The sequence below is a fragment of the Dermochelys coriacea genome, chromosome 3 (assembly GCF_009764565.3).
Source record: "Dermochelys coriacea isolate rDerCor1 chromosome 3, rDerCor1.pri.v4, whole genome shotgun sequence".
Classification (NCBI taxonomy): domain Eukaryota; kingdom Metazoa; phylum Chordata; order Testudines; family Dermochelyidae; genus Dermochelys; species Dermochelys coriacea.
The window spans coordinates 114,669,976-114,695,386 of NC_050070.1; the positions used below are offsets into that span (position 1 = coordinate 114,669,976).

A 25,411-nucleotide genomic window follows, 5' to 3' on the forward strand; every position below is an offset into this window, starting at 1 on the left:
GGCCGCTGCCTGGAGCTGCTGAAGCCCGAGGAGAAGAAGAAGAGAATCATCTACCAGTGGGTAACACCTAGAGACTCTGCAGATCACCGTGGAGGAGGCCCTAAGACTGAGTAATTTTCAAGCTGTGCTCTTGTGGTGGGAGTCTTGACTGTACTTGTAGGGACACAGGGGGTGTGGCGTGGAGCTGCCCCCCGATCCATCTGTGTCTCCCCCCCAACCCCCATCACTACTAACACCACCGCTGCCCCCTCCACCACCCACACTGGCTGTATACCATCTGCCTCAGCTCTTGCCTCTGGACTCAGCTGCTTGCTTGCTTGCCACGCCCTATTTTCCACCCTTTGGGCCAGAAGCAGCAGCCAGCTAAAAAAAGACGTGTGCAAGTACACATGGGCACATGTGCCCCCCCCAGACTGCCTACCCCCCAGCTTTGCCCTTTACTACCTGCCCCATTGCCACTTGCTTTGCCTCTTCTTTTGCCCCAGCCCCCCTTACTAGCTTCAGTTTGTTTGCCTGTCCCGCCCATTTCCTTCTGCAGCCTTTGTTAGTTTGCCCTGCCCCAGCCTCTGAAGCCCCTTGGTTTCCCTGTTCTACCTCCAGACCGCTTAGCCCCTTGGTCCGTGTGCCCATGCCCCCTCCCATGCGCTTGTGCAACTCCCCATTTTAGTTTCAACCCCTTTCACTGTACCCCGAATGTTGTTGTATCGCCCCCTCCCCTAGTGCACCAAGAGGAGCCAGAATTCCACCTTGTGTCGGTGACTGACCCCAACCCCTGACTGCCCCCCGTCCAGCCCACCCCTTTTGGTGCCCTCCTCCCCTGCCTGCAGCCTAGCAGGGAGGAGTGGTCGACCTGCTTCCCCTCTCTCCTCCTCCTTCTGGTGTTTCTCCTTCCCTCCCTGCTCATAATGGAGGGGGATGAGACTGGGGCTCCTCTAGCAGCCCCAGCTACCTCTGCCCCTCTGTCACCCCCCCCAAGCCTCTACCTCCGCCACTGAACCATCTGCCATCGCCCCCGCTAGGGCACCAGCAGCGACGGGCACCGGGGTGACCTCCACTGCTGCCACGTCTCTCACTCCCTCAGATTCGGGGGGAGTCCCCCCTGCCGGTGGGAAGGGCCAGGGGAAGAAGAAGGGGAAGGGCCCCGCTAAAAAGACCAGGCCCTCCATGGCAGGGGCTGCCCCCAATGCCCCGGCCCCATCTCCAGCTGGGGCGGCCCTCCCCGCTGTTCCCTCCACCAGCTCTGCAGGTGTCCCTCCCCAGGCCCCCAGAGCATACGCCCAGGTGGCGGCAGCCCCCTCACCTGCCGCTATGTCATTTCTCCAGCCCACCGCCTCCGCTACCATCTATAGTGGCTGGGGCCCCTTTCCCACCATGACCAGGAAGCACAGCGTACATTGCCTCCTGGTGCCCGCCTCGCCCCACGTGGAGACCTATGTTCGGGCGTTGGCGAGGGTGGTGGGGCCCACGGCCATTGTGGCAGCCTCCAAAATGTATGGCAAGGCCGTCGTCTTAACATCGGAGGCCGCCGCCCAGGAGGCAGTGGAAAAGAGCCTGGCGGTAGGGGGCGTTTTTGTCCCCCTAGAGCCGCTAGGGGACCTGGGCGTCCGCCTGGTCCTGACCTCCGTCCATCCCTTTCTCCCTAATTCCGCCCTGTTACCCACCCTTTCTACCTTGGGGAAGCCCATCTCTGTTATCAGCCCTCTCCCGTTGGGCTGCAAAGACCGCGCCCTCCGTCACGTCCTCTCGTTCCGCCGGCAAGTGCAGCTTCAACTGCCGCTGGCGGCGCGTGACAGAGAGGCACTGGAGGGGTCCTTCCTAGTCCCTTACCAGGGGGCCCGTTACCGGGTGCATTATTCCACGGGGGAGGCCCGGTGCTACCTCTGCCGGGCGATGGGGCACGTCCGTAGGGACTGCCCCCTGGCCCGGGAAGGAGGGGCATCCAGGACCCCCAAGCCCCGGCAGGGCACCGGCATCGCCGACACCCCTGGCTGCCCGGCGCCCGAAACCACCCCTCCTCCTTCCCAGTCCACCATTGCTCCCGCTCGGGCCCAAGGGGCACCTCCCCAACTATGCCCAGATGAGCGGGAGAACCCCGCCCCCCGCTGTTTGCAGTCTGGCGGAGGAGGGTGCGGCAGGGACACCGCCAAGCATGGGAGAGGGCCCGCCCCAAGGGGAATCTTCCCTCCCTTGTGCTGCCCCACCGTTATCCCCTCGAGTCCCGGAGCCATCACCTCTGCCCCCTGACACAACCCCTGTTAGCCAGCCCCGTGATGATGCCATGGTGGGCTCGGCCCTAGTCCAGGGGAAGTGGGGCAAGCGGAAGGTTCGAGCTCCGCTCCTCCCATCTGACGCGGAGACCCCACGGAAGACCGGGAAGGGGGGCACTGATGCCGAGCCTTCCGCTCTGCCCACGGGTGTGTTCAATCCGCCAGAGCCGGCTGGGGAAGACGTGGCAGCACTGGAAGGCAGTATCTCCCTTCCACGGGAGTCCCTCCCCTTCAAGACCCCCGAGGCACCATCTGAAACCCCAGTGTGCCCCGAAGTAACCGTTGCGTCAGGTGTCGGCGGGGAGAATCCCGGGATAGCGGAAAACAATTTCCCATCTATATATGAGGAGATCGAGGCCCTGGGTCTGACCCCGGTCACCCAGGAGGAGGACAATCCTATGCCAGCAGGCCTCGATCTGGGCGATTTTCACTCCAGCCCCTTTTCCCCATGTTCCCTTCCCCTAACCGTTGCTTCTGCTCCCACCTCCGAGGAGCCCCTGGACTCCTCCATCAACCCAGCTGCAGAGGGCACCCCGCTGAGAGCCGCCGAGCCAGTTGAGGCGACGGCCAGTGCCACGCGGCTGGAACCTGAACCACCAGGGGCATCCCTCGCTGGTGAGGAGCATTCGACCTCCTTTCCGGGAGAGGACCCTACAGAAGAAAGTCCACCTCCTGATGCCATGGCTGCCAAATCCACCAGAGAGCTTGCGCCTGGCATCAGTGAGAGCCCTCTCCCAGCCCAGACTCTCACCTCCACCCCTGGGACTGTCTCCTTCCCCTTTCCAACAGATGACTCCCAGGGAGTGGCTTTTGTGTTTACCCGTCCCGACCCACCGGGGGCTGCTGTCCTCCCTCCGCCGCCCCCTATCGCCCCAGCATTCAGGTCAACCTATCAGGAGCCCCGTCGGGGGTCCGCACCCTGTCTGCTCGTCTCGCTGGGCCACGGGGTTGTACCAAGGGCCCCGTCGGGGAGTAACCAGACCATAACCCCAGCCCCCCATGCGCTGCAAGAGGAGTTGCGGGAGTTCCTAGAAGACGTCCGTGGCTCCCGCAACAAAGTCCAGCTTGCCCTCCAGCGATGGGGGGACTTGAATCAAATCCTCCGGGCCGCAAGGGCCCTCATGGGGGAGGGGAAAAGGACCGGGAGACAGGGCGCCGCGGCCTACCAGCGGGTCCGCCACTTCCGTGACTCCTTACTCACCTACGGGGTGGGTCATGGACCGCTGCGCGGCCCGCCGGGAGCCACGAGCATCCCTGCCGGCGAGGATCCCGGCCCAGCCCTCCTCATGGCACCCTTTACCATCGCAACATTGAACACCCGTGGCTGTAGGATGGGTCTCCGCAGGTCCCAGGTGCTCTCCTTCCTTCGAGAGGGGAGGTACTCTGTGGTTTTCCTGCAGGAGACCCATACGGATCCGACCGCCGAAGACAGCTGGCGGCTGGATTGGGAGGACAGGGTCTACTTTAGCCACCTCACAGTTCGTACGGCTGGAGTGGTGACCCTGTTCTCCCCCGACCTACGGCCCGAGGTGCTGGGGGTCGCCGAGGTTGTGCCGGGTCACCTGTTGCACCTCCGGGTCCGCATGGAGGGGCTCGTAGTCAACCTCGTCAACATCTATGCCCCATCAGCGAGCCCGGAGCGGCTGCAATTCTATCAGCAGGCATCTGCCTTCCTCGGCACCTTGGATCCTCAGGAGTGCCTGGTCCTGGGAGGGGACTTTAACATCACCCTTGAGGAGCGGGACCGCTTGGGGACCGAGCAGAGCCCGGCCGCCGTCGCCGTCCTCCAGGAGATAGTGGAACACCACTCCCTGGTGGACGTCTGGCGCGACCACCACCTGGATGACACTTCCACGTTCACCTTTGTCCGGGTGGAGGCCCATCGGTCGCGCCACTCCCGGTTGGACCGCATTTATTTATCACGCTTTCATCTTACACGAGCCCACTCCTCCAGCATCCAGCCGGCCCCATTTTCTGACCATCATATAGCCACTGTGACATCCTCCCTCTGCGCGGAGAGGCCAGGGCCGGCCTATTGGCATTTTAACAACAGCTTGCTGGAGGATGCGGGCTTCGTGGCGTCTTTCTGGGAGTTCTGGTTGGCCTGGCGAGGGCAGCGGCGTGCCTTTCCCTCGGCGCGGCGGTGGTGGGACTTAGGGAAGGTGCGCGCCCGGCTCTTCTGCCGTGACTACACCTGGGGCGCCAGCCAACGGAGGGATGCGGCTATAGAGCAGGTGGAACGGGAGGTCTTAGAGCTGGAGAGGCGTCTGGCCGCCAGCCCCGAGGATCCACCCCTCTGCGGAGCGTGCCGGGAGAAGCGGGAGGAGCTCCAGACCCTCAAGGACCATCGGGCCCGGGGTGCCTTTGTTCGATCCCGCATCCGTCTCCTTCGGGAGATGGATTGCGGCTCCCGCTTCTTCTACGCCCTGGAGAAAAAGAGGGGGGCTAAGAAACATATCATCTGCCTACTGGCAGAAGATGGCACCCCCCTCACGGATCCGGTGGAGATGTGCGAGAGGGCGAGAGCCTTCTATGCAAGCCTTTTCTCCCCGGATCCGACTGATCCTAACGCTTGCAGAGTGCTTTGGGAAGAGCTCCCGACGATCAGCGTGGGCGACCGAGACCGGCTAGAGCTGCCTCTCACTCTGGCCGAGTTCTCGGAAGCCCTCCGTCGCATGCCCACCAATAAATCTCCGGGCATGGACAGGCTGACCGTGGAGTTCTACCGCGTGTTCTGGGACGTCCTGGGCCCAGACCTAGTCACCATCTGGGCCGAGTCTTTGCAGAGCGGGGTCCTCCCTCTTTCGTGCAGGCGAGCCGTGCTGGCCTTATTGCCGAAGAAGGGGGACCTCCGCGATTTACGAAATTGGCGTCCCGTCTCGCTCCTCAGCACGGACTACAAAATCGTGGCAAAAGCCATCTCCCTGCGGCTAGGGTCCATGCTGGCGGACGTGGTCCACCCAGACCAGACCTACACCGTCCCGGGCCGCAGCATCTTCGACAACCTATATCTGGTTCGGGACCTATTGGAACTTGGGTGTAGGGATGGTCTGTCGTTCGCGCTCCTGTCCTTAGATCAGGAGAAGGCATTCGACAGGGTGGATCACGGGTATCTCCTGAGCACTCTGCAGGCGTTTGGATTCGGACCCAGGTTTGTGAATTTTCTCCGGGTGCTGTACGCTTCCGTAGAGTGTCTGTCTGGTAAGGCTCAACTGGACCCTGACCGAACCGGTCAGCTTCGGGCGAGGAGTACGGCAGGGGTGCCCCCTCTCAGGCCAGCTGTACGCTCTGGTGATCGAGCCCTTCCTCTGTCTCTTCCAAAGGAGGTTGACAGGGTTGGTGCTGCGGGAGCCGGAGCTGCGGCTGGTCCTGTCAGCGTACGCTGATGACGTGCTCCTCGTGGTCCAGGACCCGGGCGAGTTGGTGCGGGTGGAGGCTTGCCAGGCCATCTATTCGGCAGCTTCCTCTGTGTGGGTCAACTGGGTCAAGAGCTCTGGCTTGGTGGTAGGGGACTGGCGGCAGGCGAGCTCCCTCCCACCCGCGCTTCAGGCCATCCGGTGGAGCCCGGGTCCTCTGCTCTATCTGGGTGTTTACCTTTCTGCCACGCATCCCTCTCCGCCGGAGAACTGGCAGAATTTAGAGGGCGGGGTGATAGAGCGGCTCCGGAAATGGGCAGGACTACTCCGGTGCCTCTCGCTTCGAGGGAGAGCTCTAGTGCTTAATCAACTAGTCCTGTCCATGCTCTGGTACCGGCTCAACACCCTGGTCCCGTCCCCGGCTTTCCTGACCAACCTCCGGACATCGATTCTGGAGTTTTTTTGGTCAGGACTGCACTGGGTCCCTGCAGGGGTTCTCCATCTACCTCTGGAGGAGGGAGGGTAGGGCCTAAAATGTCTGCTTACTCAGGTCCATGTCTTCCGCCTCCAGACCCTGCAGAGGCTCCTTTATGGTGCAGGTAGTCCGGCGTGGAGCATACTGGCGCACGCTTTCCTGCGCCGCTTCCGAGGGCTCCGATACGACCGGCAGCTCCTTTATCTCCATCCGAGAGGTCTTCCGCGAGACCTCTCCGGGCTACCGGTCTTCTACCAGGACCTCTTCTGGACCTGGAAACTCTTTACAACGACCAGGTCCGTGGCAGCCATTGAGGGGGCAGATCTCCTCGCGGAGCCCCTGCTACACAACCCCCAGCTCCATTTGCAGGTGGTGGAGTCCCGCTCGGTGCGCCAGAGTTTGGTCCTGGCAGAGGTCACAACAGTCGGAGACCTCCTGGACTATGACCGGGGAGACTATCTGGATCCCCTAACCTTCGCTCAGCGCATGGGGCTTTCCAGACCTTGTACTCCCCGACGCATACTTCAGGAGGTGAAGGCCGCTTTGCCGCCCGCTGCTCGGGTTTATCTCGACCGGGTCCTGCACGAGGTCATGCCCCGCCCACCCGTTACCCCAGGCCCGCCGGACCTTTTAATTGGACCCCTGCCCTGTGGACCCAACCGACCCCTTCACTAGAAGCCGGCTGCACGAGATGCAGCCGGTCTGCTTTCAAACCGCGCCAAGAAAACATCTCTACACGCTCGTGCTCCACACCCTTCACGCCCGCACCCTCGTGTCCCGCCCCGATACAAAATGGCGGGACCTCCTGCCACCTTTGGAGGGTGAGGAACCCCGGTGGACCAGCCTATATTCCACCTTAGTCTCAAGGCCCGTGAGCACGGGCGTGTACTTGGCGCGGTTCACTTCAATCCCAGACACCTGCCCCTTTTGCGGCATGAGGGATACCCTGGCACATGTATACCTGGAGTGTGCCAGGCTGCAGCCCCTATTCCGGCTCCTCACCAATATCTTATTACGTTTTTGGCTGCACTTCTCCCCTCACCTTCTCATTTATGCACTCCCTATCTGTGGCCCCACAAAGTCACAGGATCTCCTGGTCAACCTCGTCCTGGCCCTAGCTAAAATGGCCATCTACAAAACCAGAGTGAGGAGGTTGGCCAATGGAGTCTCCTGTGACTGTGGGGCCTATTTCCTATCCTCGGTCCGTTCACGTATCTGGGCAGAGTTCCTCTGGGCGGCGTCCTCTGACTCCCTTGATGCCTTTGAGGAGCAGTGGGCGCTGTCCGGGGTTCTCTGCTCAGTGTCCCCGTCCAGTTCCCTTCGTTTGACCCTTTGACCGCACTCCTGTCCCTGTTGTTTTATTAGTTGTCCCCTGGAATTTTTTTAGGTATCTAGGTCCTGTGAATCCCCCTTCTAGGCTGGGGGGGATCCTTTAGCTGTGGACGGGCTTCGCCCGCCCACTTCCCGGATCCCAATAAGACTACTCTTCCATAGCCATCTAGCCTTGCCCCGTCACAATAGACTGTATAAAAATATGAACAGATGAAAGAAAGAATGATTATGGGTTCAGAACAGAAAACTGAATAATTTCAGTCTTTTTTTAATTATTTTTAAAGAAGGTTAGTTGGAAGCTCTAAGATCCCCCAGTTAAGTCAGAGAAAAAAGTGAAGAGTGTGCATAGTTTTGTTTTTTAAACTGTTTAAAAAAAGAAAACCAAAAAACTAGTTAGTTATGGGTTTCTGATTACCACTGTTCGAGGTAAGGAAAAAACACATTTTGCTCATTTATTTTTATATATTATTATCATTTACATTTTTAAAAATGTCATCAGATTCAAGTTTGTGTGTTAAGTTTATCCCAAAGAAAAGGTTGTTTTAAAGCTTTTGAAAGTAGTGGACTATTGGGGAATTTTGGTTGACACAGTATGAATATTTAAATATACCACTGTAATCAGTATTTCTTTTATTTAAAGTGTTTCATCTTGTGAAATAGATTGTTCATATGCTGCTGCTGTTTGTTCAAATTAAATTCTTATTTGACGTGTGTCTTTAATGTTCTCTTATGCACTTTCCTTAATCTGCATGTTTCTTCTGTTTATAAATTTGCCATTTTATATTCAGCAGATGGTATTATATGATGAAATCAATCTTTAAAATGTTTTGGAAAACATTTAAAATAAACACATTTTGTTCTTGTTTTTCAAGTTATTTACCCGTAATATACAGGTACTGTGAAGTCAACCCTTCTGTCAGTTTCCCCCTCAGCAGTCTTGATCAATGCTGAAGATTGTTCTGAAAGTGGGGAAGAATAGCAAAAGTATTCATCCAAGAAGTACCGTATTAGCTTGTCAAGGATCTCCCTTTCACTACTGCAGCAACAATGCAAATCTCCACCCTTGGTGCCAGGGAGTGAGTCACAGTTCTCATAAGAGTAAGCTTCACATGCAAGCCCCTCATGCATGTGTAGCAGCTGTGCTGGCCAACAACCCAAAGCTTTTCATTTGATGCTGCAATGTAATTTTTCAATGATGATACCATGTAAGCATATGACCTTATTTTATCAATAACTTCAAACTCTGTTGTGTTTTTTTTATAGAATAATAATAACTTGGATGCCTGTTGTGCAGTTCTGTCTCAGGAGAGCACGAAGTATCTCTACGGTGAAGGAGACCTGGGTTTTTCGGATGATTCTGGGATTTCTGGACTACGAAATCACATGACATCTCTTAACTTGGATTTGCAGTCACAGAATGTATATCACCATGGACGGGAAGGAAGTAGAATGAATGGAAGTAGGACTTTAGCTCACAGCATTAGTGATGGACATCTTCAAGGCAGTCAGCCCAACAGCGAACTGTTTCAGCAGGAACCACAGACAGCACCAGCTCAAGTTCCACAGGGATTTAATGTCTTTGGAATGGCTAATACAGTTAGTACTTCTAATCCAGGACAACACCTGGGATTTCACATAGGTAGCAAAGGAGCATCTAGCCTCTCTCAGCAAACACCCAGGTTCAACCCTATTATGGTAACTTTAGCCCCCAATATTCAGCCTGGTCGCAATACCCCTACGTCTTTGCACATACATGGTGTACCTCCACCTGTACTTAATAGTCCACAGGGAAATTCTATCTATATTAGGCCTTATATTACAACTCCAAGTGGTACAGCTCGACAGACACAGCAGCATCCAGGCTGGGTGTCTCAGTTTAATCCCATGCATCCTCAGCAAGTCTACCAGCCTTCACAACCAAGTCCCTGGGCTACTCTTCCTACATCCAGTCCTCTGCCACATACCTCATCACAACAATCATCACAGCCAAACCAACAAGGCCACCAGACTTCTCATGTCTATATGCCTATCAGTTCACCCACTACTCCACAAGCACCCATGATTCATTCAACTGGTAGTTCACAATCTGCTACCCATAGCCAATATAACATTCAGAATATCTCAACAGGACCTCGCAAAAACCAAATTGAAATCAAACTTGAACCACCACAGAGAAACAATTCTTCAAAGCTGCGTTCATCTGGTCCTCGCACTTCCACTAATCCTTCTTCCCTCAACAGCCAGACATTAAGTAGAAGTCAACCCACTGTTTACATAGCTGCCAGTCCACCAAATACTGATGAAGTGATCACACGCAGTCAACCTAAGGTCTACATTTCAGCAAATGCCACAACAGGAGATGAGCAAATTGTGCGGAACCAACCAACGCTCTTCATATCAACAAACCCTGGTGTAACTACCACCTCTAGGAATATGTCTGGTCAAGTAAGCATGGGTCCTGCATTTATTCATCACCATCCACCCAAGAGTCGAGCAGTGGGCAACAACACCACTGCAACCTCTCCTCGAGTGGTGGTCACGCAGCCTAACACAAAATATACTTTTAAAATTACAGTTTCTCCAAATAAACCCCCTGCAGTTTCACCAGGGGTAGTATCCCCAACCTTTGAACCTACAAATCTTCTAAACCTTCCTGATCACTATGCAGAACCAGAGGGTATCCAGCATCTTACTGACCCTGTTTTAGCACATGTGGATAGGATCAGTGATGCACGGAAATTGAGTGTGGGATCTGATGATGCTGCCTACACACAAGGTAATATTCTTAATGTAAATTGCAGAGATTTTTACCAAGTTATCTGGCCCAATAGTTGTGTTTCAGGGCAAAACAAGAACCACCAATCAGCCATTTTGGAATTAACAAAATAACTCCTGTTCATTGCACTCTGGAGTATATTCTAAATCAGAAATATGAATTTATAATTAACACACATTTGACTCAATCCTTCCTTAACTTTGCATGGTAAAGGCAGGTTTAACTGATTACCTGACGGTAAAATAGAGGTTCTATTGTTTTGTGTTCAGTTATCAATAATCACTTTCTGTTCTGTGGAGCCTTTTAGAGTTAGCAAATGGGATAGAATTCTTTACTTTACCAGACTGGAAGGGTGGTTACTTCATTTTAATAGATTGTTCTGAAAAAGATTTCTCATTTTTTCAATTGATTTTAAACAAATCAAATGTCCAGACATACTGACAGGTTGTTGAACCAGATTACAGATGACAGGCACTGTTCCCATTGAATATTGCTTTCCTTATTAATAGTTCATTTTGCAAATGTTATATAGAAAGTGAGGAATCTAGACTTTGGAAGCTTTGAATAGGAGTCAATTTTTTACCTCGCTGTTTTCTGTTGTCAGACAACCATAAGGATATTTGAAGTTCTATTACTTGTATTATTTATATAATGTTTTAAACAAATATGAAAAAGAATCCAATCCCAAAGAAGTTAAAACCTAAATAGTGGTGTGGTGAACGAAAGGGGATGAGATTACATGAAAAGCAAATGAATTGTGTAGTGATAAGGAATCCTCTTGTTAATCCCACTATTCTTGTGTGATTATATTTTATGTATTTTGTTACATGGAGAGGAGTAGGATTATAGTAATACAATAATAAATTGAAAATGAGGCAGATTGAGCCTTCCAATACTTATTAGGATACAAAACTTCTTGAGACCCTTCAATTATTGTCAACCAATTTAGCATTAGAAGAAATTGACTTAAGACTTGTTCCAAGATTCTGTAAACATTGTTCAGATCAACTGTTATGAGGTAAATTTAATATTGAAGTAGCTTGTGCATGCCTTGTCTAGATTAGGGGGTTCTTGAATGCTGTGGTGTTTAAATCCCATCCCCAATAATATTTTTGTTAAACATACATTAGGAGGAAAATAAATCTTGCATCTATATAATGATCATACTGTTCAAGTGCTCTGCATTTCTGGTACAGTTTTTCTTCTGTTCTGACTTTCTTGAGACAATATTTGTGGTACTGGCTTCTGCTGTATGCAGCTTCTACCAGACCTAGCTTTGAATACCAAATGATTCCTACTATGGTACTAGCTGCACCTACAATCAACAGCTGATGCATCATGACCAGGGAAAGCTCCCTGTGCCCAGTGCTGCTTCAGAGTCGCTGATTGCATAGGAACTAATTCATCCTCCAAAAGTGCTGATTCCCACTTACACTGAGCCCCAATTGTGTATTAAGTAATACACAATTGTAATGTGTAATGCAAATTTTCAGAGACAAAAGGCCAATGCATGGTGTGGGCTATGGACTTAGCATAAAGGTATGTAACAGGAGCTGTCTCTGCACTGAGTTTATGGGGTAAGTCCCTTCCCCTCTATTTAGTGGGGGCTTCTATCCTCTCGGGGGCCCTCACCCTTCACTCATGTGTAATGCTGCTCAAGTGTTCTGTATTCAGAGGAATGCTCCAGATTTCCAGAACATATTTTCTTCCACTCAGCTGCACTAACTGCTATGCTTTTTTTAATCTTTTGCTATAAATCATTCAGAAGTTGAGATGCATGATCATGATTTATCTGCCCAGTTCAAGCAACTAGAAGTTAAACTGTTGTTCCAAATTTGGGTCTTTTATATCACAAAACAGCTTAATTTTTAAGCTTATAGCTGGTGCAGGTGGCAACATCTGTCGGTAAGGTTGCCTGATACTTTTCATAATAAGACCATGTTCTTCTTTTCATGTCCATTCCATGTTAGATGTGTGCCCGTCATGTTCACTGCTGAAAATTTTTCCATCAGTGGTATCTGTTGGGCCGTCTTTAATACAGTCTGGAGCCACGCACTTATGCACTGGTACAAGGGATGCTGCCAGCCCCACAACCTCTCAGTTTCAGCTTACACCTGGGATGGTTACTGGAACAACCTTTCTTACTTTCTTCTCAGTGGTTTTTGGACTCTATCTTCGTTTGTAATTTTTTGTAATTAGAGTATATCGTTAGTGTTAGTGTAAATAGTTCCTATCGTTGAGGCACCTTTTTGCTCCAGGGGACAGGTATGCTCCGGGCTTCAAGCCTTGAGACAAACCTATGCCCATGCGTGACCTGCACTCCAGCTACTTAAAGTGCTTGGGGGAAACTCCCGTGAAGGATAACTGCCAGATCTGTCGAGACTTCAAACCCTGCACTAAAAAGGACAGACGTTAGGCTGAAGGCTATCCTCATGGAAACCACCCTCAGACCAATATGAGCGAAGCCGCTCCAATATGACATCAAGTACTTCAGCGTTGGTGCGAAGCATTTCCCCAGCACTGAGCACTTCTCTGCACCATTCACACACTGGTGCCAAGAAAGAAGCACAAGAAGCTGCAAACCAACAGAGAGCACTCGCCAGTGCAGAATAGAGAAAGTGGGGAGAAGGCAGCACAGTGAGACCTGTACCAGGCCACTCTACCTCTCCTGGCCCACAATGGCACTGTCGACTCTGCCTAGAACATTAGTCTGGTGCGGGACTCTCCACCGACTCCCAGAAGCCACTGCTGTGCCAGCAGTCTGACAATGCCATCAACCCCAGAGGCTTTCCAAGTGGCTAGGGAACCTTCTTTCTCTGCCGGTCCCTTCAACTCCAATGGGACACCTATCGGCTCCGGTGACCGGAAGAAGGAGGAGACAAGGAGTGTCGGGCTCCTTCCCACCACTGAGCCCCCCTGGAACCCTCTAGGGGCAAGCCTTCCCTGATCTGGCATCTCAATTGCCAGTCCCTGGAACCCCAGCGTGGTATGGAGGCAGAAGCAGGTACCGCTCCACAAAGGTCTCTGAGAGAAGACTCCTCTTCTGAGTCTGAAGGGGAACCTTGTGTGCCTCCTAAAACACGTCCCAGTACCCAGCTTATGTACCACCAGACTTCAGTGACAGTCCTCGTGCCAACACCTGGCCAGTGGGTCAGTGGCCAATGCAGTGGCCTTACTGGAACCCCTGGGGTTTTCCCCCAGTACCCCGTCCTCCCTTCTATTGCTCCTGCTTGGTGGTTTCCAAGAGATGGGCTACTACTCCTTCCCACTTGGCACCAGACCCCGACTCAGGTACCCATGGCCAGGAGATGGCTCCAGTGGACATAGCTGAGGAAGAGGAAGACACCCCTCCTCTGGTACAAGCCGCCTCCTCATCCACCCCAGACAAGGCGGTTGTGTGACTCAGTAACCTGCTTTGTCACGATAACTTCAGAGTCCATCAGGGCCTTGCAAACCTGGGTCTGGAAATTGAGGATCTCAAAGAGGCATCACACAGCCTTAATGATATCCTGGCTGCTGCAGCTCCCTCCAAGGTGACCTTGCTCATTAATGAGACATTGATGGGACCTGTCAAGGCCCTGTGGCAAACTCCTTCTCTGACCCCCATTTCAAATAGGGCAGAGAAATAGTATTGTGTGTCAGCAGGCAGGTTCAAATACCTGTACTCGCATGCCCTTGGTGGCCTGCAGAAAATGAAAGGGATAGTCGAGCGCTACCCCTAAGCAAAAAGACACCAAGAGACTAGACCGTTTCAGAAGAAAGGTTTATTCAAGAGGTAGTCTTCAATTACATGTCTCCAACCAGCAAGCTCTGCTGGGGAGATCCGATTTTAATCTGTGGGACTCCTTAGCTAAATTTAAAGACTCCCTGCCCCAAGATTCAAGGCAGGAGTTCATTGCCGTCTTGGAGGAGGGTAAGACTGTGGCAGCCAGGATGTCACTCCAGGCAGCTCTGGACGCTGTCAACTCTGCAGCCAGGACAACGGCCTCCGTTGACACCCATGAGGCGTTCTTGGCTCCAGTCCTCCGGCCTTCCTCATGAGGTCCAACAGTCTATCCAAGACTTCCCCTTCAAAGGCTCTTCTGTTCTTGGACCTGATGGTTATATAACTTCATGGCCTGAAGGACTGGAGGGCCACCCTATGATCCTTTGGCCATTATGCTCTCTCAGCTTCTAGGAAGCACTTCAGGCCCCAGCAGCCTCCTCAGTTCTCTGTGCCTCCAAGAAAGGAGCCCTACAAAAGAAAAAGGAGAGGTTATAAACGGCACCAACCATTCCCGTCCACGTAAGCTTCCCAGTTGGGGTCTCGGAGATACTCCAACAGGCCAAGCAGGCTGTTGAATGTGCGCCCAAGGGCTCTGTATCAGTCACCGTTTCAGATCCGCCATCCTTTTTATTTTTGGACTGTCTAACTCTTCAGGCCAGCATGGTCATACATAACATTGGGTCCTGAGTACAGTGACAGTTGGCTATACACCCTTCAGTTTTTATCCCTCCACCCCCCATTCCCGTCCCTCTTCAGGGACCCTACTTACAAGCATTTCCTTGTCTAGGAGATGCAATCTTTCATACGTATGAGGGCTGTGGAGGAGGTTCTTCAAGACTTGAGAGAGAAAGTGTTTTACTCTTAGTATTGCCTAATCCCAAAGACTAAAGGGGGCCTCTGGCTCATCTGTGTCACCTCAACAAATATCTCAAGAAGCTGAGGTTCCGTAGGGTCTCCCTTGCCTCCATAATTCCTTCCCTGGATCCAGGAGACTGGTATGCTACCCTGAACTTAAATAACACATACTTTACATTTCCATCTTCCATGGCACAGAAGATTTCTCAAGTTTATAGAAGGTCAACACCACTACTAATTCACCACTCTTCCCTTTGGTCTATTGGCAACTCCTTGGGTTTTCACAAAGTGTACGGTGGTTGTAGCAGCCTTCCTCAAGTGGCAAGGTGAACAAGTCTACCTGTACCTTGATGACTGGCTGATAAAAGGTCGGTCACAGGCTCAAGTACAGAACACATCAGCATAGTCCAAGTCACCTTCCAAGCACTGGGCCTACTGATAAACTCAACTCAATCCAGGGCAGGGCCTTCCTGCCGGAGGCCCATTCCAGACCATGTTGAACCTGATATCCAGTGTCATTGTCCACCTAATCACAACAGCTCAAGGTTGCCTCAAGCTACTGGGGCACATGGTGACATGTACTTACGTGGTTTATCATGCAAGCCCCTCCAGGGCCCCTCAGGCCCCTCCAGATGTGTCTAGTGTCAGTTTACTCTTTGAGCAGACATCACTTGGACTCAGTGCTCATGGTTCCTCCCCTGGTCCTCGCCTCCCTGGACTGGTGGAAAGACCCGAGATCGGTAATGATGGGGATGCCCTTTGTTACCCCTCAACCATCAGTTGTCTTAGTCTCAGGTGCGTCACACCTAGGGTGGGGAGCCCACCTCAACTACCTCAGGACTCAGGGCCTCTGGTCCCAAGAAGAAGTCTCCCTGCACATAAACGTCAGGAAGCTCAGGGCTGTATGCTTAGCATTCTAAGTGTTTCTTCCCCAAATCTCAGGCAAGGTGGTGCAGGTTATGACAGACAATACTGCAGCCATATTTTACATCAACAAACAGGGAGGAGCTCAATCTTTGGCCTTATGTCAGGAGGCCATCTGTCTGTGGGACTTCTGTGCAAAGCACTCCATTCATCTCAAGGCATCACTTCTCCTGGGAGCCCGGAACGTACTGGTGGATCACCTCAGAAGTTTTTTCCTCTCACCGGAGTGGTCCTTCACCCAAAGGTCACCACGTTCATCTTCCAAAGCTGGGGGCCTCCCCAGGTGGACCTGTTCACTACCAGGCAGAACAGGAAATGCCTTCAGTTTTGCTGCGTGGACACAGTCCAGGCTCCATTTCCAATGCTTTCCTGCTCCCATGGACAGACCTGCTAGTTTTCCTCCAATCCCCTTCATTCACAAAGTCCTAAAATCAAACTGGACAAGGCGAGAGTTATTCTGATAGCCCTGGCTTGGCCACATTAGCATTGGTTCAGCTCCTGGATCTCTTGGTGACAACTGCACTCTTGCTCCCACTGCATCCAGAACTGATTTGACAAGATCACTTGCAAAGCTCGTTGCTTCGCCAGAGCTGAGCCTCCCTGCACCTAACTGAATGGATGCTATATGGCTGAATCTTGAAGGACAGACTTGCTTGGAACATTTGGCAGATCTTGCTAGGCAATAGAAAGCCTTCCATCAGGGCTAACTACTTGGCCAAGTGGAAGCGTTTCTCTTTTTGGGCTTCTGAACATGCTCTATCTCCATCTCTTTCTTCTCTTCAGTCTATCTCAGACTATTTGCTCCACTTAAAGCAGCAGGGCCTGGCCCTCTTATCTATTAGAGTGCACTTAGCAGCCATCTCGGCCTTCCACCCTCCAGTAAGAGGAAGGTCCGTGTTCTCAAGGGGCTGGAGAGATTATCCTCAGGTCTGCGAGCCCACATCTCCCTTCAGGGGACTTAAACCTGGTTCTGTCAAAGCTCGTGGGTCCCTCCTTGAGGCATTAGTATTGTGCATCCTGCTACTTCTCTCTTGGAAGTCACCTTCCTGGTGGTGATCACCTCAGCCAGAGTCTCTGAAATCAATGCCCTTACGTCAGAACCGCCCTACACAGTGTTCTTCAAGGACAAGGTCCAACCTTGTCCTATTCAGCCTTCCTACCAAAGGTGGTGTCACGATTCCATAACAACCAGGCCATTTTCCTACCAGTCGTCTTCCTGAAACCTCTCATGCACCCTGAGGAATGACAGCTTCATTCGTTGGATTTTAGATGTGCCCTCCTCGCCATTTATATTGAGAGGAATAAACCCTTCTGCAAATCCACACAACTCTTTATTGCAATAGCGGAAAGGATGAGAGGGCTACCTGTGTCAGCTCAGAGGATCTCGTCTTGGATAATCGCCTGCATCTGGGCTTACTACAAGCAGGTGAATGATCCTATCTCCAGTCATCTTAACTGCTCACTCCACAAGAGCCCAGGCATAGTCAGCAGCATTCCTTGTGCCGGTCCTAATCCAGGACATCTGCAGAGCTGTGATCTGGTTGTCTGTACATATCTTCGCATCCCACTATGCCGTTAGCCAACAGGTCTGAGATGACCCAGTTTTGACAGAGCAGTGCTACAGTCAGTATGACCATGAACTTCGAGCCCACCTCTCCGGGGTACTGCTTGTGAATCGCCTAGCATGGAATGGACATGAGCAAGCACTCGAATTTAAAATTGTTACTAGCCTTCCGTAACTACTGTTCCGCAAGATGTGTTGCTCATGACCTACCCTCCTGCCCCTCTGTCGGAGTCAACTGGCCAGATGGAACTGAGAGGGTAGGGGGCCAACAGTGTTCCTTATATCAGTGCATAAGCGTGCATCTCCAAAAGGCGCTACAGCCAGCCTGACAGATACCACTGAGGGAAAAATCTCTGGCAGTGGTGCCCGCAGCACACATACATCTAACATGGAATGGACATGAGCAACACATCTTGAAGAATAACAGTTACGAAAGTTAGTAACTGGTTTTTTTCAGTTGGTTATAATTTTGCCAAACTTTATTCATTTGGGCTGACATGTTCCATGCTAGGTATCTGCCTCAGGTTGAATATTTTTGGGGAAACTTCACTCAAAATGGTTCAGTTGCGTCTCAGAATGCGGTTTGGGGGAAACAGTTTTGCCCATATTAAAAAAAAAAAAAAAATTCTTACAGCAGTTCTACTGAGAAGCTCTAGCACCTCCGTGCATTGGCCCCGGGACTTGAAATTTGACAGGAAGTTTTGGCTTGGTGTCAGGGATGTACCTTTTACTGTCCCTGTGAAAATTTAGCTATGCTTATGAGCTTCTGAAAACCTTAGCAGTTATATTATCAGTAGAGACTTGTTAGAGCTTTGCAGCTAAATTCTCTGAAGATTGTCTGCACTTGCACAATCCAGTCCTGGGCTACAGAATCTGAGTAGGACATTTTCCGCAATTGCTCTTCCTGGTAGCCAGGGACTGTTGTGTTACTGGGAACAGGGAGACTGTTCTGTGTTCTCAGTGCTCCCGCTGCAAGTCCCCCAGCAGGAGGAGGAGGGAGCTGACTGATTGGAGTGCAGAGGGATGAGGAGCTGGGCCTGAGGATGGCAAGTGTGAGGACTGGAACAAAGGGCCATGGGATTTGTAGGTGGACTGTGGGAAGACACTGACGTTATGAGGAACTAGGTCAAGTTGCTGAGGCAGCTGGTGGACTGGGATGAGGATGGGCTGGAGGGCAGAAGGGGTCGGGCTTGTTGGAGGACAGGCATGATGGTCTGTGCTCACTAGAGAACACTGTTCCCATAGAACCTGAAACAGAATGCAGGATTTCTGAGTTTCACCATTCCTCTAATGGCAGCAAATGTCTGTTACCCACTTGCAAAGTGTGTGCCTTATCTGCTTCTAGTGATTCATCCACATAGAGGTCGTCAACCTACTATTGCTGTCAGTTACTTCCCTATGCTCAATGTTAAAGGTCTGTGCTGTGGTTATAAGGGTTCTCAACTCTACTGGTGATCCATGGGAAAGTGAGTATGGTTCTACATAAAGGAATTTTTTTCAGATTCCTTTTTTAGAAACCTCTGAAATTACACACAAAAAGGGTCATTAACATGTTTGGTTGCTAAATGAAGCACTCAGAAGTTAGGAAATGACAGAATTAAGGTTGCCTGTGCAGTCTTAATTTGGACTCCGTGTGCTCTTGCATTATGATTTTTATGGTTTTTAAATTACATGATCACCTATTATTTCTTCCACAGGATCCCAGGTCATTCAGGGCACAGGATGGAACGTGCTCTGAGAATGAATCAGGGTTGTGTAGTAAATGAAGCTGTTGTCTGTAAGTCCTCTTTGTCTCATTTGTTGCCAAAGATGGAAGAAGTGTAGTGAATGAGGCAGGAGGCTGCAGGCAGAAAAAGGGTAGTCTTATGGTTAAGGCATGCTACCCTGGAGAACTGGATTCTATTCCTATCTTTACCACCAATTTCCTATGGAATATTGGGAAAGTCACCTAAATGAAACTTTTCAGAGGTGATCACTAATTGTGTGCTCATCATTTTCTGGATGTCCAACTTGAGACCTTGTGGTTTGATTTGCGGATGTGCTGAGTGCTCACATCTACAACTGAAGTCGATACAAGTTGTGCTCTGAACACAAAGTGCTAAAAAAAAAATGCTAAATTCTCTGAAAAATTATGCCATAGACATCTCAAGTTGGACACAGTGGAATAGTGTACGCTTCTGACAATCTTTGTGCATTGATTGCCTGTCTGTACAATGGCAGTTCTAATACATTATCTTACAGGGGTATTATGAAGGAAAATTAATTAATGGTTGTCAGATACTATAGTGATGAGCGCCATAGAAAAGGGCATGAAGAAATTAATAAATCCTTGTTCAGAGCAGGGTTTGAATAGTGTACAGTAAATAAAGCATTGGACCGTATGTTGAATAATAATGATAAAAGCAGCTCATTCAGTGAGCATCATCTACCCAATGCACTGAGTGAGGAAGGGGTCCTGTGACAATCATGTAAGTTAAAGAGCGTACCCTACTGCATACGCACAAGGGGGCCTAATGAAGGTTGCTTTTCCTAACTTTTGAGTGCTTCATTTGAGTTTGTAATATACTTTCGTATGTAATTTAGAAAAAAATGAAGAAATGTACATTGTTGCATTGTAGTTACATTTGTTTTTCTCTTCACCAACAAAAGTGTATACATGTGTGTAATATTAACTATATTCATATGCAGGCTGCGTTTGCGTTTGCTTCCAGTGGTTTCCTTTATGTAAACTGATGAATTGGGAGATTTTTCTAATAGCTTGAGATTTTTGCACAATTAAGTTTTACTTTTCTATTTATTTTTTTAAAAATCCCATAGTGCTAGTTGAAAACCATATCAAGTCTGAGTGTGATCATAAAAACCTAAGGAGGTAAAATCATATTTCAAAGGCATGATGTATTTGTGAATATAACCTGTTGTTGTTAGTCATTAAATGCCTGTTGATGCAAATATTTGCAGTTTAATTATTAGATTTAAAATTTACAGACAAAGAAGGCCGTTTCCTACTTCTCAACATTTTCAACACCTACTTGCACAGAAGTGTAACACATTTGTACAGTTCTCCTCTACCCCAAATAGAACAGTTAAATATTAAGGAGTTCCAGGACCTTTGGCAATATGTTGATCTGTATAATAACTTGACACTATTAAAGTTGGCCTTTTTTAAATGATTTTTTAAAAAATACATTGCTAGTATATTTTGCAACTTGTTTTGCTAAAGTGATTTATCCTTTTTGTACAAATTTGCAATTTTTACAGCTAAATTTGACATTTGTATTAGTTCTGCAGTAAAATGGCCTTGTCTTCCAGAACTTGGTGCTACCTTTTAGTCTCTGAAAAATTTTACATATTCTTTACATAAAAAATGAAGGCACTTTTTTCATTAATGTGGTAATCCACCTCCACCTCTCCAAGTGACTGTAGCTAGGTTGAAGGAAGAATTTTTTCCATTGACCTAGCTGCATCCACACAAGGAGTTAGGTTGGTTTAACTGTGGCACTCGGGGTGTGAATTTTTCCTGCTCTTGAGTGATATAGCTAGTCTCATCTAAATTTTAACTGTGGACTGGCTCTTAGAGTTTAATTCCTAAAACTTAAACCTTGAAATTCAGTGTTAGTCTATTTACATTCTCCTTACGAGAATGCTAACAGTAGAAGAATAAACAGAACACAAACCTTGGGAAAACAGGAAATGGAGAGTCAGACTTAAGTTTGATACTCTTCAAGGGCAACCACTGTAACATTGGAGGGATCAGATTGTCAAGGGATTGTGAGGAGCTTAGCTAGCAGCAATATTGAGAGGGTGAGCTGAGAAGTCTCTACCCAACATTGGAAACTTAGTGTAGAGAGAAGGGGTTCTGCACTTCCCTTCTCTGCAGGAGCTAGGGATAGATGCGTGCCCTCCACGTATTCAGTCTTTGAGAACCTCAAAAGGCTTACTGCTACAACTGTGTACCTTCTGAAGTCATGATGGGGAGGAAGAGTTGGTGCAAGGACTTAAAATTGAGCAGGGCTATCACCTTGGTGTCAGGAATGTGCCTTTTACTGTACCATGAAACTCCACCCAAGTTTGGCCAGGTTAAAAGCCTCTGAAAAATCTCCATGTTCATGTGCTCAGTAGAGCTTTAAAGTTCAGCAACAAAATTCTCCACAGATAGCATATGAACTCAGAATACTCCCTCCCTGCACTGCTCCTGCATGCCAGCTGAACAACACGTGAATAATTTCCACCGAGCTACTGAACATGCTCCATTCTGGAGTTGCAGGGGCTGAGCTTGACTTTTCCTGCAGTTGCCCCTACCAGCTGCACCAGAACTGGACACCAGAACTGAGAACAGGGAGCCTCTCTCTCCTATGTTCTTAATGCTCCTCTGCCGGTGCCCAGGAAGTGAGGAAGAGGAGGAAGCAGCCTGACTTCAATGCAGAGGGGTGAGGAGCAGGAGCTTGGGGACAGGGATGGGAACAGAGGAGGGCAAAGAGGCCAGGGAAGGAGGACTGTAAGCTGGGAGGGAAAGGGGAACAAAGAAACGGAGGAGGAAGGAACCAGAATGGGACAGATTGCTAAACTACCTTCCCTTCCAGATCCTAGGGTTCCTGAGTCTCAGTATTCCTCGGCTGTCAGAATAACTGTGAAACCCACTGGCAAACCCATAGACACTGGCAAAGTGTCTGTCTCTGTAGTGACTGGTCCACATAGAGGATAGCTTACTACTACCATTTACTTTATTTGCTCAAGTAATAGAGAAATCTGCTTTGGATCTCAAGGTCTCAGCCATGCTGATGAATCAAGTGAAAGTCAGTACAGTTCCAGGGATGGATGGATGTTTGTTTTTCAAAAACCTAGTAAATTGCATAGTCTGTTTGGCCCCTTTGGGTGCACTATGCACTATGATGTGGTCTTTAATTACATGATCAGAAGCCATTTTTCAGGGTAGTGCTCAGCTGCCTTAATTTTACAATCATCCTTTCTCTTCCATAAGTTCACTGCCTCATTCATTACACACCTACTAGCTTCTGCAACAAATGCCAGGTATGCTACAGACAGCAGTCCAATTGACTACAGAACCCTGATTGTCTCTAGAGCAGATCTATCTTGTGCACTGAATGAGGTGGGGAGCTGTAATTAAAGTCTCTGTCATAATACTTATGTACCTGCTAGCTTGTGTTCTCTAGGAATTTTATCTCAAGTTAGTTAACTTGAGTTAAGAACACCCTTTTTTCTAGTGAAAACAAAACCTTGTGATTCCTGTGGTCAGAAAGTCTGTGGTCAAGCCAAGATTTTGAACCCAGGTCTGCATAGTCCCAATCCAGTGCATTAATCATAAAACTGCTATTACTCCTAAATCTCACAGAAGTAGGGTGTGTTCTATACAGACCTAATGTAAGTGATTTGTCTGGCATCACAGAGGAAACCTGTAATAGAGCTCAGGACAGGACCAAGATAGAGCCCTGTCCGTTGCCTTACCAAAAGGCTATCTTTTTTTCTTCTTGCAGCCCCTTCTTCATCCAAGGCACACAATTACTACAGTGTAGTGCCATTATGTATAACTATCCATAAGGGGAATTCAGCTTTGGCAGATTCATTTCAAAAGATAGTGTGGCTGAGTGGATGGGACTTGGATTTGCCACATAACTGACTTGGTTTGTATTCCCAACTCTGTGAGAAGTTACATAAAATCATCTTATCTGCAAGATGCAGTGGGGAAAGGATGTGTTGCTTTTCCATAGGGTAGTGATGGTCTTGATTGATAAGTATTTCTATGCAGACTTGAAGTGACTTCCCACTTCAAGTGTTAAAGGTCTGTGCTGTGGTTATAAGGATTCTCAACTGTACTGATGATCCATGGGAAAGTCAGTATGGTTCCACATAAAGGAATTTTTCTAGTGAAAAATCTCCTGGTGCTGTATTTTAGGAATTTTACCCTCCCCCGGCAACCCTAAAAAAATCCAATAACTTTGTCAGGTTTTGCAGCTGTTTCTTGGTGACAAACTAGATCGCATCAGGGGAAGTCTAGTGATAAATGTGGTTAGTGCCAAGTGTTTTTCCTATGTCTTTGCAAAAAGGCATAAGATGAATAAAATTTTCTTAATTCAGTTTATTACTTAACCATTTTTATTCCAAAATAAATGTCAACACAGACTTGCACTGAACTACAAAACTGATTTTAATTCAACATTTGTTTCAGTGCAAATTTGTGTTTAGACCAGCCTGTTTTTAAAAAAGGATAATTAGGAGGAAGGAGAGGCTGTATCTTTAGAGCTCCTTGTCCAAATGACTCCATATTTGCAACCAAAATTGAATTCTGAACCCTCTATTGCTATAGCAAATTTCAAGCCAACCTGACTCTGCAAGTGGATTTAGAGAAGCTTGAAACTTTTATATTAAACAGAAGGCGTGTGGCAGTTTTAATATGGTGGCTATGGTGGCTAGTAGCCACCCTACAGTAACTTTAAAGTGTATTACTTAAGGCAGCCCTAAACCAGACCAAACAGACTGAAAGAAAATGAAACAGCTGCATCACGTCACACCAGTTGGAATTACTTTACTACTTTTATAAACAACATATGACATGATTGAAAATTTTTAACATTATATATGACTATGTATTTAATAATAATTAAATTATAGGCCTTAATCAGGTTGGAGCCTCATTGTGCTAGGCACCGTACAAACATAGGTCAGTACTTACTCCAAAGAACTTACAGTCAATGCAAGATAAATAGGTGGGTGAATGAACAAGCAGACAGGGTAATAGTAGGGTAATAAGAAAAGGAGTACTTGTGGCACCTTAGAGACTAACAAATTTATTTGAGCATAAGCTTTTGTGAGCTACAGCTCACTTCATTGGATGCATTTGGTGGAAAATACAGAGGGGAGATTGATATACACATACAGAGAACATGAAACAATGGGTTTTATCATACACACTGTAAGGAGATTTCAGAGTAGCAGCCGTGTTAGTCTGTATTCGCAAAAAGAAAAGGAGTACTTGTGGCACCTTAGAGACTAACAAATTTATTAGAGCATAAGCTTTCGTGAGCTACAGCTCACTTCATCGGATGCATCCGATGAAGTGAGCTGTAGCTCACGAAAGCTTATGCTCTAATAAATTTGTTAGTCTCTAAGGTGCCACAAGTACTCCTTTTCTTTTTACTGTAAGGAGAGTGATCATTTAAGATAAGCCATCACCAGCTGCAGGGGCGGGAAAGGAGGAAAACCTTTCATGGTGACAAGCAAGGTAGGCTATTTCCAGCAGTTAACAAGAACAACTGAGGAACAGTGGGGGGTGGGGTGGGGGGGGAGAAATACCATGGGGAAATAGTTTTACTTTGTGTAATGACTCATCCATTCTCAGTCTCTATTCAAGCCTAAGTTAATTGTATCCAGTTTGCAAATTAATTCCAATTCCGCAGTCTCTCGTTGGAGTCTGTTTTTGAAGTTTTTTTGTTGAAGGATAGCCACCCTCAGGTCTGTAATCGAGTGACCGGAGAGATTGAAGTGTTCTCCGACTGGTTTTTGAATGTTATAATTCTTGACGTCTGATTTGTGTCCATTTATTCTTTTACGTAGAGACTGTCCAGTTTGACCAATGTACATGGCAGGGGCATTGCTGGCACACGATAGCATATATCACATTGGTAGATGCGCAGGTGAACGAGCCTCTGATAGTGTGGCTGATGTGATTAGGCCCTATGATGGTGTCCCCTGAATAGATATGTGGACAGAGTTGGCAACGGGCTTTGTTGCAAGGATAGGTTCCTGGGTTAGTGGTTCTGTTGTGTGGTGTGTGGTTGCTGGTGAGTATTTGCTTCAGGTTGGGGGGCTGTCTGTAAGCAAGGACTGGCCTGTCTCCCAAGATGTGTGAGAGTGATGGGTCGTCCTTCAGGATAGGTTGTAGATCCTTGATGATGCGTTGGAGAGGTTTTAGTTGGGGGCTGAAGGTGATGACTGGCGTTCTGTTGTTTTCTTTGTTGGGCCTGTCCTGTAGTAGGTGACTTCTGGGTACTCTTCTGGCTCTGTCAATCTGTTTCTTCACTTCAGCAGGTGGGTATTGTAGTAATAGAATGTTGCAACATAGACTAGGTGTAGACACTTAC

The 25,411-nt window shown here is 48.9% G+C and overlaps 1 protein-coding gene across 21 annotated transcripts in view; it reads left to right on the forward strand.

Annotated features, from left to right (window-relative positions):
• The window catches only part of TAB2 (TGF-beta activated kinase 1 (MAP3K7) binding protein 2), a 144,712-nt gene that overhangs the window by 101,456 nt on the left and 17,845 nt on the right, over positions 1 to 25,411 (forward strand). For 16 of the 21 annotated variants that reach the window (XM_043511178.1, XM_038394892.1, XM_038394887.2 and 13 more), the window contains one exon: positions 8,694 to 10,206. In XM_043511178.1, coding sequence (XP_043367113.1) covers positions 8,694 to 10,206 — 1,513 coding nt within the window. Of the gene's footprint in view, positions 1 to 8,302; positions 8,507 to 8,693; positions 10,207 to 25,411 lie in introns of all 21 variants that reach the window. The other 5 variants (XR_006280027.1, XM_043511180.1, XM_043511179.1 and 2 more) reach the window with 1 other exon arrangement.